The sequence below is a fragment of the Betta splendens genome, chromosome 2 (assembly GCF_900634795.4).
Source record: "Betta splendens chromosome 2, fBetSpl5.4, whole genome shotgun sequence".
Lineage (NCBI taxonomy): Eukaryota > Metazoa > Chordata > Actinopteri > Anabantiformes > Osphronemidae > Betta > Betta splendens.
Genome location: NC_040882.2, coordinates 10,775,580 through 10,792,542, shown reverse-complemented (window position 1 = coordinate 10,792,542; position 16,963 = coordinate 10,775,580). Strand labels below are relative to the sequence as shown.

General features: G+C 43.7%; 1 protein-coding gene across 23 annotated transcripts in view; it reads right to left on the bottom strand.

The window, feature by feature from the left end:
- The window catches only part of dmd (dystrophin), a 192,541-nt gene that overhangs the window by 38,301 nt on the left and 137,277 nt on the right, over positions 1-16,963 (bottom strand). For 22 of the 23 annotated variants that reach the window (XM_055507121.1, XM_055507119.1, XM_055507109.1 and 19 more), the window contains 19 exons: positions 14,241-14,363; positions 13,758-13,930; positions 13,540-13,675; positions 11,731-11,906; positions 11,483-11,630; positions 11,285-11,407; positions 11,035-11,184; positions 10,848-10,946; positions 10,651-10,750; positions 10,339-10,508; positions 10,066-10,183; positions 9,555-9,766; positions 9,212-9,366; positions 8,343-8,532; positions 4,788-4,960; positions 4,541-4,697; positions 2,854-2,965; positions 1,437-1,705; positions 1,154-1,300 (listed from right to left, as the gene is read on the bottom strand). In XM_055507121.1, coding sequence (XP_055363096.1) covers positions 1,154-1,300; positions 1,437-1,705; positions 2,854-2,965; positions 4,541-4,697; positions 4,788-4,960; positions 8,343-8,532; positions 9,212-9,366; positions 9,555-9,766; positions 10,066-10,183; positions 10,339-10,508; positions 10,651-10,750; positions 10,848-10,946; positions 11,035-11,184; positions 11,285-11,407; positions 11,483-11,630; positions 11,731-11,906; positions 13,540-13,675; positions 13,758-13,930; positions 14,241-14,363 — 2,931 coding nt within the window. Of the gene's footprint in view, positions 1-1,153; positions 1,301-1,436; positions 1,706-2,853; positions 2,966-4,540; positions 4,698-4,787; positions 4,961-6,583; positions 6,807-8,342; positions 8,533-9,211; positions 9,367-9,554; positions 9,767-10,065; positions 10,184-10,338; positions 10,509-10,650; positions 10,751-10,847; positions 10,947-11,034; positions 11,185-11,284; positions 11,408-11,482; positions 11,631-11,730; positions 11,907-13,539; positions 13,676-13,757; positions 13,931-14,240; positions 14,364-16,963 lie in introns of those variants that run through there. The other variant, XM_029129945.3, reaches the window with a different exon arrangement.

Sequence of the window (16,963 nt, the reverse complement as noted above, 5' to 3'; positions counted from 1 at the left end):
ATCTTCTCCCAGGACTCTTGGGCAATAGATGGAGTCTCTGGCAGCTGATTGGCTCTTTCTGTCACCCACAGTAACAATCACTGTCTGACATGTAGACATGGCTGCTACCAGGCTTATTGAGACTGATAGGGGCTCAACCTGTGCTGCCTGCAAAGTGTGACGCTCTGCACTTTACAAGTTTGTGGCGCTCTGTGTCATTTCAGCTCTAGCAAAACTAAGGCCACACAAACCGTGTGCTGATACTGAACATAAGCTGCTGAAGTTAGCATGTGGGAGCCTAGACAAGGATAATGTTAGTTTGAAGGCTCACAGGTTATGGTCAGAAAAATGGTCAAAATAAATAATGTAGAACTCTGTAAAAGTAGTGTGTGGAAGCTGGTTGAGGATTTTACTGCGACTACCTTCAAGTTATACAGTGTCTCTTATTCTGGCTCGTTGACTAACTAATCTAACTTTGAGTTCAAGAGGTCCCGGGTTCAAATCCAGTAACAAAGTGTAGGAGTGTCAGTGAAGTTTTCAACAGGCAACAACGAAATGCTATGAAGCTCTGTAACATGGCAGCTGTATCATTAACAATTGTAATTAATATGTGGATAATTAATTTTCCATCCCATCAGAGACATATCCAACTTCTTGTTTGTCTGGTGCGAAATTGGCCAATAAAACAGATTCTGATTCTAAATCAAACCAAGCTAACTTCAGAACAGTGAGTAGCCTAAAACAATGTTTTTCCTTTGTCTTCTTTTGAACCACCTGGGAAAATAGGAAATGTGTACACACAACGGATTCAGGGACCGTAGTGTGTTTTGTAAACTCTTCTAGCCCAGTGTTCAGTCACTGGTCTCGTGTAGAACAGTAGGAAGTACACTAGAATACTGATGTGAACGCTTGGACAGATTGAAACAGAAAGGCAGACATTGCTTCCATTATTGCAAAAACAAAGATCTTCCAACATAAAAGCTTATAGCATACAACTTATCTTGGCAGTAAATAATGGCAAGTAAGATGTGTCAAGCTGTTGACTATAACACCATGAAGACTCTGTTCTTCTGAATGATTTTCCTTTCAGGATATGAACTTCTGTGCTGCACAGTATCACCTGTGTGTCCACACCTGAAAGATCCTGTGCGTTTTCGTGTGCATTATTGTGTACCTGGAGCAAATTCCAGCGAGTATTGAGGTCTTCAATGCGTTCCAGGTTGCTAGGCGACAACTGGATATTGTGTGGACCAAACGCAGACACCAACTGGTTCATGTGAGTAACATCATCCTTAATTGGAGCAATCTCTTCCAGGAATTCCTGCCACACATACACAAACATGAAAACTGCTTAAAAGCTCATTTGTAGTGCTCAGGGAGGATTTAAACACAACTGCTGTTGCTAATACTGGCTCATAAATACAACTAAATTTAAAGTGTGCTGCACTCCATCTGACCTTCACTCTGTCTATGTGCTCCTGCAGCGAGTCGATTAGCAGGTCTCCCACAGGCTCCCATGCCTCCTTCACCATCTCCGCCTGCCTCAGCTGTCCGTCGAGCAAGTCCTCCACCTCCTGGAGCTCCGCGAGCCGGTCCAGCGCCAGCTCCAGCCTCCGCTGCCACTCTGCCGAGTCAGCGTTGAGCCGGTCCCACTTGGTGATTACGTTATCCGCTTCTTTGCGCAAGACTCTGCCCATGTTCTGGGCGCGTTCTTCTGGGCTAATATCTGGAGATTAAGATGAACCAGTCTTAGCATCGTCAACTAATAGTTAGTGGTCTAGATCGGAAAATACTTTACATATGCCTGAGAGGAGACTGGTTTTCAGACTGACATCAATATGTAAAGATAAGAACCAAAAATTAATTCCAGTTGGAATCCTTTTAGTTCACCACTTATATTAATGAGAGTCAGTAAGTAAACGTTCATCTTTATGCAGATGACACTGAAAATTCTGGTCAAAAGGCTTAAGAAGTTGGGGCTGTCAGAAATATGAAAAATGTTCATTACTGAGGTCACAGTAACTGCTGGATTGTACAGTATTAGTGTGGATTATATTATGAGATGGTTCTAGCAAATGTAAGTTAAAAAAACTATTTTTTAACCTACATTTCTGAATATATGATATAAGTCCAATATATGAAACCACACAGGCTGTTTGTGGAAACACAGGTTCACTTCTAGGAATCCAGCTGAATTTAAACCAAGCAAAATGTCATTTACTGAAAGGCACCGTGTCAGTTCTTGGCTTCCAGACATCCACCTGGAAGGTCAAACCGTTGTTTCCTCCGAACAGGTGGTGTTTAGCAGTTGGAGTTCGCCCTTTTTCCTGTGTTCTCCAGGTGTGTTTGAGTTGGAGTTGAATGGGTTTAATGGGCCACAGTTAAAGTTCAGCTGTTTTCTAGGAGCCTGAGACTGATCCCATGATGCAGAAGGTGCTGCAGGCTGTGTGTGTGTGTGTGTGTGTTTGTTAGTGAGTGAGGTCTATAGTTCACCGAAAGACCAGCTCTGTTGAATTCACTTTATACTTTATGCAGCGCTTTGTGTGTAAAAGCTGATTCAAAGCTGCTGTGTGTGAAAATGTCAATAATTAACGAGCCACTTCTCATTTTTCAGATTCTAGTTTCTGTGCTTAAAAGGTACAAGTACCAAAAATCAATCTTGGGTCCAACTTAACCTAAAAATGTTACAAAAGAGCTTATACTGCTTACATCACTTACATTCTTAATCCATCCAGCATGAAAAACATCAAAGCAAGTCTGAAACGCTGAAGGGAGACAATCCTAACCCTGTTAATGAACGCTGAGAGGAGGCTGTATGCAGGATGGTGTGAGGTTAATCATAATACAACCTAAATGTGTGAATGTGTGTATTACCTCTCTGCTCAGGTGAAGGCGCCTCTCGGGGGAGTTCAGACAGAAAGACTCCCACGTCGTCCAGAGCCTTGGTCACAACAGGCTCCTTTGCTTTCAAGTCCCTCCTGAAGCCCTTTGAAAACACACACAACCTGTGTTTAGTTGTGTTTACAATGAACAAAACTGTAGCATCTTAAACCCAAACCTTCATGCTGTGAGGCAACAGAGTGGGAGCCAAACAGCATACGTCTGGAAATAAATTGATTTTGTAGTCACCAGTAGTAGCTTCCAAGTCACCAACAGTAGCCCCGTCACATCTGTGCGTGCCTGTGTGACTGTACTATGTTTGCATTCGGATTATACAAGGAGGTAGAACACCAACCAACACATACTTTACCAATACTACACTGCTTCTATTAATCTGCAAAATGCCTATTTTCTGCAAGAAAAAAATGCATGAAATTATTATTTTATTTAACTTACACAATGATTTATGTCTTTATCCTAAATAACATAAATAACCACCCCCAACCATGGAAACCATTTGTCCTGACACATCAGGACTTTTGGTAAACAGGATCCTAACACAAACCAGTGGGTTTAGGTCAGCTGGAATCAGGACTGTGTTGACATACGGGAGCCTTTTCAGGCAGAAATGTGGGACAGATGATCAAGAATGTGACAGAATTTAACCTGAGTCGGGCAACTCTGACTGGGGCTCCCAGTGAGGCTGTAGGAAGCCATGGATGACCAGAGTCTGACCTCACAGGCTCAGTTTCACTCCACTCTACAGTTCAAAGCAGCATTACAACAGCAGCAGGGAAGAATGTGTGAATGTGTGAAACAACCTGAGCAGGCATGGATGTGAAATCCTCTCCTGGGTGAAAAGAGGTCATTCTTTCATTGCTAAAAGGTCTTCACTGTAGACAACTTACTCAGTCCATGGAAGACATTTGCAGGAGCCTCATCTAAAGTTCAGCTTGTTGACCTATTCAAGGTCAACCCTTTCCACTTCTACACTACTAATCAACACCGCAACCTGCCACAATAACCACCAACCTTTCTGTAACTGCTAACCTTTAATCAAAACTGCAGATTAATTTCATCAATATACTCAATTTAACCACCTCATTAGGGGTCACTTGATTCTGTGGTTTCTACTCTAGCTGCGCAAATTGTCTAAAAGTCTAGTTGTAGTAAAAACACATGAACAAATGTCATGTAGTGAATCTTTTTACCTCACAGGTCCTACACAGCCTGTTTAGATTAAGACTGAGAAGTTTCTTTTAGTAGGCTCAATAACACCACATTTGTGGTAGATGAATTATTTGATTGGGTATCAAGAAAAAAACAAAACAACACAACTCCCTCTTTGTGTCATTAAGTCGGTAACAGGGAAACTACTGTCATAATTTTTCAGACCAATAGTTCAGTTCACTGGGTTCGTTTGTTTGTCTTTTCTGAGTTACCTCAGAGAATCTTTTTCCAATTTTCCATAGTTTCTGCGTAAAGCGGTTCAATACCAGTTCACACTGTGCAGTACTGTACTGTGTATCACTCCTGCACAAGGCTGTGTGTGTGTGTGTGTGTGTATGTGTGTGTGTGTGTGTGTGTGTGTGTGTGTGTGTGTGTGTGTGTGTGTGTGTGTGCGTGCGTGTGTGCGTGTCCGTGCGTGTGTGCGTGTGTGCGTGTGTGTGTGTCCTCCTACTCTGTGCGTGTCCAGTTGTAACTGAACAGCAGGAACGTCGCCCCCTACAGGTGGCTCCTGCTCCAGTTGTTGACTTTTAAGCTTCAGCCAGTTCAGAAGCTCTTGCAGTGACATGTGGAGCCTTTTCCATGGGGCCATCTCTGAATCCAGGTGGGCCCTTTAAACAAAGAAACACCTCTATGTATCATTTCTTTTACTGGAGAAACCGAATGCTTTTTTTCCTGCAGGACCCCAACGCTCCCTTCACCTCATACTGAGGGTCTTATTGCGCAGGTCATTCCAGCGCTGGCTCATGTTGTCCAGACGCCTCTGGAGGAGGACGCCATCCTTTGAGTCCCCCAGTGAGGTCAGGATCCGTTGGCCATTCTCATCCAGGGTGTGGTACAGATCTGTGTGGCCGTCGATCTCTGCCTGGAGGTCCTGTAACACACACACACACACACACACACACACACACACACACACACACACACACACACACACACACACACGCAGTTTGAGTCAGTGTGGTGTGAAGAAATGGCAGCTTCTCTTAGGGCACATATTCCATTTTCTGGTTAATAGTAGCCATCTTTCAGGAATCCACATTTTTACTGCTTGCTTGGAGTGCTCAGTAATGGGATCAAGAATCTGAGAGAGTGATTTACTCTCAAAAGCAACAATCATCAGGAGTGAGGCACGATGCAGGACTTAATGCACTGTGGATGAAACCTTTTCCAGCACTGAAATATCAGGTGTTACTCTCCCCCTCACTATTTGCAGTGCTCATTGAATCACAAGCTGCAGCAGTTACATCAAATGAAGGAATTATTGGAATAGTGACTAAAACAGTTATTCATAAAATAGGTTTATATGCTGATGATGTATTATTGTTTCTCCTAATGGCACAAACATCTCTTCTCACAAGCACTAGTCTCATTTTCAGCCTATTTCACCTCTTCTGTCAGGTAAATGTGATGTGACTGCTGTGTAGTGCTTCGTCCCTAAAGGGGTATATATATTTTTAACTTCATGTATAAGGATATGCATTTCTTTTGTTTTTATTATTAACATTAATATTATTACTGATTTTTCATTATTTAATTACTTTAATTATTAAATAATAATTCTATTCTATAATGTATTTTTATTTTCTGTTTTGGCTTGCATTATCTTTGGTTCTTAACGTTTCTTTCTCTCTTTAATGACTTCAAGCCCATGCTGCATGCTAAACTGCTGGACAGGACAAAGAAATGTGCTATTCAGAATGGGATCCGGCTGAACACAGTGATGAAACCCAGGGAACAAATGAACCATTACACAAAGCAAAGAAGAGGGTTTCTGTGAACACTTCCTGTTTGAGAGCAAATTCAGAAAAATTCAGCAGGTAGACAGTAAGAGTTGGGATGTTGATCATTGCTGCCTTATTTAAACCATCATGTTTGTGATCATGTTTTTACAACTTTGCATGTTCCCCTTATTACATCAGACCTTCAGTACAGTCTTGACAACATCCTGTAAAGAAACATTACTGTACGTTCACCAGAAGGTTTAAGATGAATTTGCCAACATGAAATTTTAATGATACCTGAGGGAAAATTGAGTGACTGCACCAAAGAGCAAGACAGGGACAAGAGTTTATTACTCTTTTTCCTGTGTTCTCTGATCCCTGCAACAAGCTTAGCTTTGAAGACTCAGAGCCATTCTAGGCTCTGTACCTTTCACCAAACCCATACTTTGAAGTCTTTCTTTCAAATTGATGGTTTCATGTCTTGTTTTTAATCACATTTATCAGAGTACTCCTCCTGCCCTCTAATTGACTTTAGATGTGCTATTTATGTACTGAAGAGCAGCATATCAGCTTTTATGCATTTCATAAGAAAATTGTGTTTTAATTCACAAAGTGATCAAAAATTGATTGATCAAAAACCACTAAACATTTAATTGATTATATTTAACAGATGGGTGACCTTATAAAACACCCACAAGAAAAAGAGATGTTAGAACTTTAAACATCACCTACTACAGTAGATAACACAAAAACTCTTGATTTTCTTTTCCAACCTGAACATGGTAGACTTTCCTGCGCAGCATCTTCCCGGGCTTACGCTGATGATCAAAAGCTAGACGTCAAGAAAACGAAGCATCATCCTCCCTCTCCTCTAGTCCCTCGAGATCAGCCGCAGTGTAACTGTTGAACTGCGTAAGAATGGCCTGAATGTGTTCACAGCGAGGGAGATTTGGAGATGAAAAGGAAGGGAGGGATGGTCGTACAGCGACGGAGGGAGAGTTAGTTACACATAAAAAGCGGGATGGAGTTGGCGAGTGTGAGTCAGTGCGAGTTAGAAAGACGTGTGGGGAGGGGAGTAAGAGAGGGGGGATGGAGGAGGAGGGGAAGGGGGAGGCAAGGAGGACTTGAAAGGATGCATGAAACGATGAGTGCGCTCATTTTCCAATTAAATGTTATCTATGTTCAGCGTTGTAGCCTGAGAGTGTGTGCGCTCTCCATGGATGCTGTGCCACGCTGCTGTCGGCCATTATAATTTGACACAAAAGCCTATCTCAGTGCTACATACAGAGCTGCTGTTGTGGTCCGAGAGCTGCGTGTGCTGGAAAGTTCATTTCCAAAAAACGGTGCATGTGTCTCTCCTTTGCGTTTCTTTCACGTTACAGTATGTGTCTATGAGTGCGTGTCCTCGTCTGTGTGTGTCTGTGGGTGCAGGGCGACGGCCGAGGGTCAAAATATGTCCTCTTGCAGAACAGAGCCTTCCCTTCAGCACCCACAATGCAAGTGGGGGGATTTTGCATTAGCCTGCCAGGCAGCACCGGACCAATAAGATCTCCTCATGCTGCCATGTCAGCATTCCTGTCATAGCAGGCGTGTGGTGGGTCACAGTGCACAGTGTCTTCAACTCTGGGTCAGAAAACTGAAAATGTGCAGAATGTCTAGCAGCATGCAATCACAAGAAAATTCTACTTTATGACTGTGTTTTTACAGGTCAGCTTAGTATTGACCATGCAAAAGTTAAACAAACCTTAGTTACTTTGACACTTTTCATTTACTATAGTACAAAGCTACTTTCGTTTGCACTAGCTCTGTACTGTACGGACAAAGACTCTGGCGCTCAATGTGAATGCTAATATTATGGGTTTCGACACATGCTGTCAATCTGCTCTGGTCTTACTTGTGGGAAATTCAGACTCAAGAAGCCAAATTCGTTTTTTGTTTGTTCAAGCAGTGGTCACCATTGATTGGCTGCACCCACAAAGGTCAGCGAAGTGTGGGCTGAAGTTCAGTAAATATGAGCTTAGACGGCACAAGCACATCGACAACAATGAGAGGACAGGACGCCTGCAGTGCTGTTTCTTCACGGCTGCTTGCTAAACATGAATTCTATGCTTAGAATGATCTTGGACAACAAACTCTACACCACTTAACGGTACTTGATTTGTCTGACTACTGAAGTCCTCTTTTAGCTTAAACAGCAATGAGTTGCCCCTATTAAGTCAGATTGGACAGGAAGAATGATTATAGCGACAAATTAGTCTTGAGTAAGACATTTGGCAGAACTCTAATGGGCTACAGTACAATTTATTGTCAACAGGTCATTAACATTTGCAATGGAACTGTTCTGAGCTCGTTTTCTTCTGCAACTCATCTTCACACATAAAACACAGCACACTGGCACAAAGATCCAAGCTCACTAGTCATTTAGACAAAGACTTGGAGCTGCCACGTGTGTGACACGAACGTGCCCTGGTGGAGCTGCGCACAGTGTGAAAAACAGAAGTATGAAGCTAAAGACGAGTTCACGTGTCCTACCTTCCACTGTGCCAGCAGATTCCTGGCTGCCTCCGGCTGCTCCTGCAGTCTCTCCTTGTTGGTGGCGTTTATTAAAACGTTGCAGGTTGTCTCAGCCTCTGTCAGCCAGTTGAGGAACTTCTCCAGGTCGAGGTAGAACTGCTGCAGCAGCTTCAGAGCCGCCTCCAGAGCGGCCTCCCTGTCTGACACACTGGGGAGCCACATATACACGGTACAGGGTGTCACCAAGGTAAAGCAGCAGCTGGGTGGAGGTAAAGGAACTCACTAGTAATTAGCCACCGAGTCATCAGGAAGCAAACAGGCCAACCACAGGGTTTTGTGGGAGTAAATACGCAGCTTTAGTGTGAATTCAGTCAGTGTGAATCATTAAGAAACACTGAATTGTCAGCTGACATGGTGTCAGTCACTGGATTCTGATTTTCCCATGTGGGTCCTGATAATGGGCTCAGGATCGACCTTACTGGAGCCAGGAGATGTCATGGTTTCTAGCTCTGACCACACTGTTTCTGTCTGCACCCTGTTCCCTCTACTGATCACCTTAATATCGTGATCCTACCACCTCCTGCCTCAGTTATCGTCTCATCTCAGTGAGCTCACTCCCTCATCTCTCTATCTGTGTCCATCATTCCTGGTCGGCTCCACCATCTATCTTCCCTTTACTCCCACTCACTGACCACATCCCGTTCTCTTAACCCAGGCTTGTATGGCACTGGCCTCTAAACCCACACAGTTATAAAATGTTGACAGGAGAATTGTTATATTAATATACAATAGGGTGTCATCAGCATAATGTCTAATTTATATTCCATGCACACTTTTAATTTTCTAATATCAAGTGAGACTAATATCAGGTGTGTTTGTGTCCTCACCGTTTCCTAATGTGTGTCCAGGTAGTCATCATGTTGTCGTTGACCTGCGTGACCTTGTGCGTGTCATCGCTTGCGTACAGCGTCAGCAGTTTGTCAGCCAGCATGTTGGTTTCATCCACCTGGCCCTGCCACTGCTGCAGCTCCCTGACAAAGAGCTGGAGAGAGTGGGAAGGACAATGTCCAACTGAAAAGTCATGAATCTAATTCTGGGGCTCAGTGTCTTTTTAGTTTTTCGCTGTTTGCAAAATGGAAACATGGTTGGATCTAAACTGGGATTCAAACCAAAGGTTTTCCAGACATTAATAAAATGTACAAATGTTTATGCAGACAGTCAGAGTCCCACCTTGAGTTCAGTGTTTTGTTTCTTCAGCGCATCCACTGTGTAAGTGATCTCCTGCCAGGACTCGAGCCTCTCACTGGCCTGCTTGATAAGATGATCCACTCGCTTCTTGGCATCCAGCCAGTTGGTGGAGTCCTGCAGCATGTTGTGAAGCTGCTTCATCCTGTCTGAGAGTTTGGTCTGAGAGTCTTCCCAGTGAGCTTGAAGCCTGTCGACTACAGTGACAAAAAGCAAAAAGAAATGGTCAAAATTTAAAATTTGAATGCACAAATCTTGTTTTGTTTTGCTCTTTACTCTTTTTCTCAACTTACTGTAGCTACAATAAAGGAACAGATTATAAACAGTTTATGTGTTTTCTTTATGTTGTTTTCATTCATAGTGGGACAAATAAAAAAGGACACAATTCAATCCAAACATTTTAGATTAGATTCATATTTTCGTACTTTTTCTGTGTTTCTTTGTAAAAGGACAGATATGATGCTACTGTATCAACATGTTTGGGTTTCAGACGTACTGCGTTCAGTGATAGCATTGCGCGTCTCTTGGTTGGCCGTTTTGTTCTTCAGGTTCTGGGCTGCTGTGACCTGTCGCTCTAGAATAGGGCGCCGCTGGTCCAGCTCCAGCAGAGATTCCTAAAACCAAACAACATGCCTTATTTTAGCTAGTAACAAGAGAGCTGCTACTGCTAAAGTAAATGAAAAATATAGTCTGCAACTCTTTTGACCAAAATAATATATAAGACTATTTATTACCTCGTATCAACATGTGATGAATATTGTTGACTGACCTTGAGCTGCCTGATGTTGGCGTTGATGTTGTCCAGGTCGCCCACCACCACTCGTTTGTTCTGCACCATGTTATCCAGCATGGTCAACCAGTCGATGAGCTCGGCCCAGGACTTGTTGAACTGAGCCAGCCCCGCAGATTCAGGCAGGGAAGACCCAGTCAGACTTTCATCTGGGGCACAGACACACAGCAGCTCCACATATTGATTTTCACCACTTTATCAATACAAAGGTTTATGTGAACAAGGATAATATTAGTTTTAACAGTCACACGTGATAATTCATTTCCCATTTGACTAAATAACAGCTCGTACTGGCTTTCTTTGCCACCAGGAGAGCAGCCATTCTCTCTTTGTGTTGTCGGACCAGCTCCAGGATCACAGTCCAGTCCTCCTTCAGCTTGGCACTCTTCACCTGTCACACAAATACACACAAAGTCAGAGGCTCTACACACACATTACTACCAACATCCTGACATATGCAGCAAATACTGAAGGGTTTATGTCCTCACCTTGTCTGGATGGCCGGGTGAAGTGTCTTTGTACAGTTGACCAGCTCGCTCCAGAACAAACTCCACTTCGGGCTGCTTTACCTGCACTTCCTCAATCATCTGGAGAAGCAAACAGAAAGTAGTTTGCAATACACCAATGACAGTGGACTGTATATGTGAAAAGTGCTCCACTATATCTCTGTCCAACCCTGGGTGGTGGCTCCTCGGGGCTGTGCTCTAGTCTGGCTCTGGTGCTGGAAGCCCACATTAACAGGTCATCCAGTTGACCGTGAAGCTTCTCCAGGTCCTTCAGCAAGCTCTCAATTTCCAGCTGACGCTCAGGCAGAGCCCTGGACACCTAAATGCACACAGGCAGTGACTTAATCATGAGTAGCTTGTTATATGTGAATGATTTGTGTCATTTACAAGGCACTAGCAGGCTGGTAGCTGCTGCAGACCTGTGGCCAGCGAGTGTTGATGATTCTCATGTCCTTCTGTTTGTCTGCAGGTGTGATCTTCTTATACCTGGAGTTCAGATCCTCCACCGCCGCCTTCTTGGCCGGAAGTTCCTCTACATGATGCTGACACACACACACACACAACAGAAGTTGCATTGAATGTGACACAGGTAATGAGTTTTGTGTTGAGGATGATACCTGGACTCTGCTCAGAGTGGCTCTGATGTGCTGTGGCTCAGTGGGCTGCAGAGGGATGGCCAGGGCGCCCTCCGCTCTGTCCAGCCAGCCCATCATGGAGGCCGTGTCCTCCTGTAGCTCGGCAGCAGCTGTGCGCGCCTCTGCGGACCTGCAGCGGAACCAGCGGGAGGTTAGGTGTGTTTTTCTGACATGGATGCTGGATAAAACACACTGTCAGGCCCAAACACGGGTCCGTGGGCCACACTCACCTCCTCTTGCGCTCGTTGAGCTGCTGACAGACGTTGGCCCAGCGAGTGTTGAGTAATTTGAGCTGTGCTTGTAGTCGCAAGGCGTCGTCTGGTTTGCTTTGCTGGCTGATCTCCTCCCCTGCTGAGTTCACCCTGCCCAACACAACTTCCTGGATGGGTATGGCCTCTGTTAGGTCCTGCAAACACACACAAACACATGTTCAAATATTTCACATATCCTCATAATTTAGTAGATTTAAATGCTCCACAATTTGACTCTTAATTTAGATATTGGTGCTTGTTAAAGCATGGAAATACTGGTATTCTGTATTCACAGTTGATTAAATAAAACTACTTCCAATTGGCAAAATAATACCATAGGTACTGTATTGCACACTGACAAATTGAAAGTCAGATTAACTGCTGATGACATAATGTTTAAAAATATCTTAACCAAACAGACAATGCATTGCAATGACAATTACAATAGAACACTATTTTCTCCTATCCTATCCTTTTTCAGCCAGAGTGGCAAGTGGCTATGCTAAGCTAACTTATAGAAATGACTAAATCAACCTCTTTTTTTCAATGCCTGGAGGACTGAGAGCAAGCAGGAGCATATGTTTGATTTGTGTTGATGCAGTGCTCCCACAGTAACAGGGCATCAGTGCATCCAGTGCGTGTGAGTATTTGCGCAGTGAGAGGGACGAGGATGGAGAGTGGTTCAGGTGGCACATTGTGTGATTTGAGGCACCAGATGGTCCTGTCTCTCTCTAGACAAACAGTCCTTCTTCTTCTTCCTCTTTTTCTCTCTCTTTCTCTCTCTCTCTCTCTCTCTCTTTCTCACACACACACATACAGTAGCACTTGCATCCCTGTCTCTGCAGGTGGACACTGGAAGCTGTTCACAGCATCCCAGATTGGAGCGGGCGTGTCTCACGATGTGATCACCCTGTGTAACAGTACGAGCCGATTGAGTGCATGAGTTTAACCACAGCCGCTACTGTAGAGCAGCCCTTTATGTTCTTTACATCCCTACAGTACATACAGGACATTAATAATCCAGACTTCTGTGAGTTCAACAGCCATTGTTCCACAGTGAAATTAAATTGCTTTTCATAATCCTCAGTTGCAGTTTTGGGGGTTGATGTTGAAATGCCAAATTTGATGATATAATGCTGTTACATAAGACCTAAAAGAGGAAAGCGTTGTGTTTGTATCATGGATGACTCCACTGTCAGACACTCACTACTTTCTCCTCCTGACAATCTCTGTGTGTGTGTGTGTGTGTGTGTGTGTGTGTGTGTGTGTGTGTGTGTGAGCCTGATTTCAGATACCACCAGCGACAAGCAAACACACTCAGTATCATGTTGTTATCCTACAGTGTCTCTGTTTGGAGCATTCTGTGATGCACTGTGGGGATTTTTGTGTATTTTCTAAATAATTAATGAAGAGAAAAGGATCCTGTGGTGTAATTATTTGTTTACTGAGTACAGTAGGCCAGCGCTGTTGACATTTAGAGATATAAAAGTTGGGAAATTTCCATATTTTTATACCTAAATACACAGAGGAAGTTAACAAATCCTGTTTAAATCTAACCTACATGTAAGCTGTTTTATAACACAAACGATGTGTTGATACACAGTTCATGTTCATATGTCTGAATGCATTTCTTCAGATGCAAGGAATCTGCCATTGAATGTAACACTACACTGCAGCATCGCTACACACACACACGTGTGTGTGTGTGTGTGTGTGTGTGTGTGTGTGTGTGTGTGTGTGTGTGTGTGTGTGTGTGTGTGTGTGTGTGTGTGTGTGTGTGCTTCGTACCCTGAGGCGCTGTCTGTGTGCTACTGGCTCACTTTCGGCTCGCTTCAAAGTGCTCTCAGCATCACTCAGCCAGTCGTCCAGCGCCTTCTGATCCCAAGTGAACTTCTGCCACTTGGAGTTACATTCCTGCCAACGCCTTCAAACATATAGATATGTATTTTTTTGATTTGTCTGTGCTACAAAATGTCATTTGTTTCTCCCTCTCCCAGCATCCTTACTTCAGCCTGTCCTGGTAGAGCTTGTTCATTTTGTCCCAGTTTGTATTGAGGAGGTCAGAAGCCTCTCTGATCCTGAGACCCTCCATGGGACGAGCGTCTGCCACCATCGCCTCCCTGCGGCCCAGGGCTCCCTCCACCGGGCCGCGCAGCTTGTCAATGCTGCCCTTCACCTCCTGTGGTTTACAAGGTGAGGGTCAGAAGGCTTCCCATTACTAGACTTTAGATTGTTTTGTTGAGATCGGAAATTTGCAACATGAATATTCTCAATCAAGAACCTTCTTTTTGTCTCTTGTATTTTTTTAATATGACGTTTAAACAATTTCTCTTTCCATCTGTCTATGATTAAGCAGTGACACTTTTATTCTATTCTTACACTCTATTGTACAACTTGAAGATGTGAAAAGTCCCTGTTTAGCCGTGACCTGAACTGTTCACCAGATTATTTTCTGAGGGATATTATCTGTGGCTCAGACAGAAACTGACCTTCAGGCAGTGATCTTGCTGAGGCAGGTTATAATACGCTGCAGGCCAGTATTCAGGAGAGTACAGCTTGAAGTCCGTCTCTGACACAGAGCACAGCAACGCCTGCAGCTCGGTTAGGTAGTCCTGTGCAGACACACACACACACACACACACACACACACACACACACACACACACACACACACACACACACACAGGAGGGAAAGCGCACAAACAAACAGGCACAACAAATAGAAAAATTAACTTCATACATAAATAAATATTTTATAATATTGACAGCCATTAGATTAATTTTAGATGATAAATTTTGAATCTTCAATCTTTTTGTAGTTGTTTGACTTCAGGGCTAAAACATTCTATCTAAAACCCCCTTTAAAACCTTCTGTCAACCTACCTCCACATACTCAAGCTTCTCATTTAACTCTTGAAATCAGTGGCTGAAATGAATTTTTCATTCCCCTCCACCATGACACACAATAGTGTAAGTCAGCGTGGCGAATGAAGCGGCTCTCCGCGGTGGGGAGATACCAACCTATTAGCGCTGTGTTCGTTTCACCTCATTGTTATGCTCATGTCGCCGGCACAATCGCGTCCCCCATTCAAATGACACTTTTTAATTAACCCAAAATAAGACACACATATTAGCATTAATAGCAGCTTCATAGAAAGTTAATGATTGGTGCCGGCCTTAAGTTAACAAGTAGGCTCTGGCTCTGCCTGGTGTGACAGTAATAATGTGAGTAAGGGGGTGGGATGAGTGCTCAGGCTGATTCACTCAGCGACTGCAGGGAGGTAATTGCTCTGTCTGGTGGCTCTCTCTTTTAAAAGAAATGTGAATTAACCACTGCAACTCAACTTCAGTCATGTTTAAAAATGGATTAAACCGAAGCAGCGGAGTTTAAAGTGGCCTTAATGAATGTATGTGGTTAAATGTGCTGTACATTGTGCTGTGTTCAGTTCAGATCGACAGTTGTTTTAGAGGTTTAAGCATTCGAATATGGCCACAGTGAGGATTATTTGTTAGTTTTAAGGAACAGTTCAGCATTTTTAAGTTGGTGTTAAAGCTGCATGCCATGTGACACTTCACAAAGAACGTGAGGGTCCAATATCAACATTCACATGTCTCATTCCGTGTGAAACTAAATCCAAAGGTGAAATTTAAAATAAGCAGAACCGTAGTTGTTTTTCTACTGCTTTACCAAAAATCAACTCAATCAACTCTTTGAACATGCGTATTTAGGATTCGGTTGGTGTCTGACATCTGTTCCTTATGTTTCTACTTCTGATTTACAGACGCCTAAAGACGATGTACCTGTAGAGCGTATCCCTCCGCCGCGGTTGAATATGGACCTTTCAAATTTAAATGAGGTTTTAAGTGCTTTAAACGTTAACTTTGAAAACCACCAAGTTAATTTAGCTTCGTGAGACAGTTTCACAAATCTGTGCTCGGTCTGAGATTGTCACGCTTCCACTGTTAAAAGGGAAAAAAAGAGCTTTTCCTTGAGGAGAGGACAGAGCAGAAATCTAAGTGGTGCCTCCCACTCCAACAATCTGGTCTATTTCTATTTTTTCTATAGGGCTTGGACTGAATACACATCTAAATATGATTTTGTATTAAACCACTAGAGGTGCATGAAGCACAGACGGCGGTAGTAGCAGTCGGAGCCAATTGTGTGTCTGACTTTACCATATGCCACAATGATTCACTGCTGCCCAGGCACTGAGGAGATGAAAATGACTCGGACTCTATTTTGGTGCAGGGAGCGGGCAGCCTGTGCTGCTCTGCACCAGCACTGTGGCATTTTCCTGAATCTCTCTGTGGCTATTTCCACAAGTGCACAACTTGGGTTTTTTGGTCATTCTGACCCTGTTTGCTGCCTTTCCTGCTGCCACGTCTGCTAATGCAAAACATAAAGTCGGGCGCCGTCGCTCCTGATGGACGGCTGCAGCTTTTGAGGTGGAGAGGTTGCGTGGTCTGGTGCATTTTCACCAAAACATTCATGTCCTACACTGACTACATACATTTATTAAAAACCTGTATTTCTTCCTTCAGTTTAAAATTTGGATTAATCTCAAACTGAGGGTAAGGAAGAAATCCAAAGTATTTCTCTTTTATTCTAACAGCAGAGATAGAGAAGGTCTTTGATAGCCTGCTGTGGACCTCTCATCACTTTCACATTGTATTAGCTAATACACAAAGTGTATTTATTACACTTGTTTAGATGCAGTGCTATAAAGTTGTCCCCGGCTTGTGATTACAGAGGACCCACATCCATTTGTAGACTATGGAAAATGAAGTGGCCCCGTGTCTTCTAATGATTACTGCTGGAGAGTCCTTCATAATGCACTGAAGGGTCTAAGCAGCCTGAGTGGAGCAGATGAGCGGACCCGGTCTGCTCTCCGCTTTAAAGCACTACAGCGAAGCCGAGCAGCGCTGCTCACTCGCTGGTTCATAAAGACTGAAATGACACTAATCATGTGTGTGTGAGTCCTCTCAGCGGGGTTAGTGTGCGCGTGGTTGAGAGAGCTGTGAGGATGTGGCATGGCTGGCTGGCAGAGGTGCATGCAGAGACACAGATCCAGACAGAGCAATCGATGGGATTCAGACATGTGAGCATGCTTCACATGTGCTGCACACAGAACACATGAGAATGTGCAAAGAAAGACAAAAAAAGCAACTCAGGGTTTGACTCTAGGGGCAATTCCATCACCTCAAAACTGCT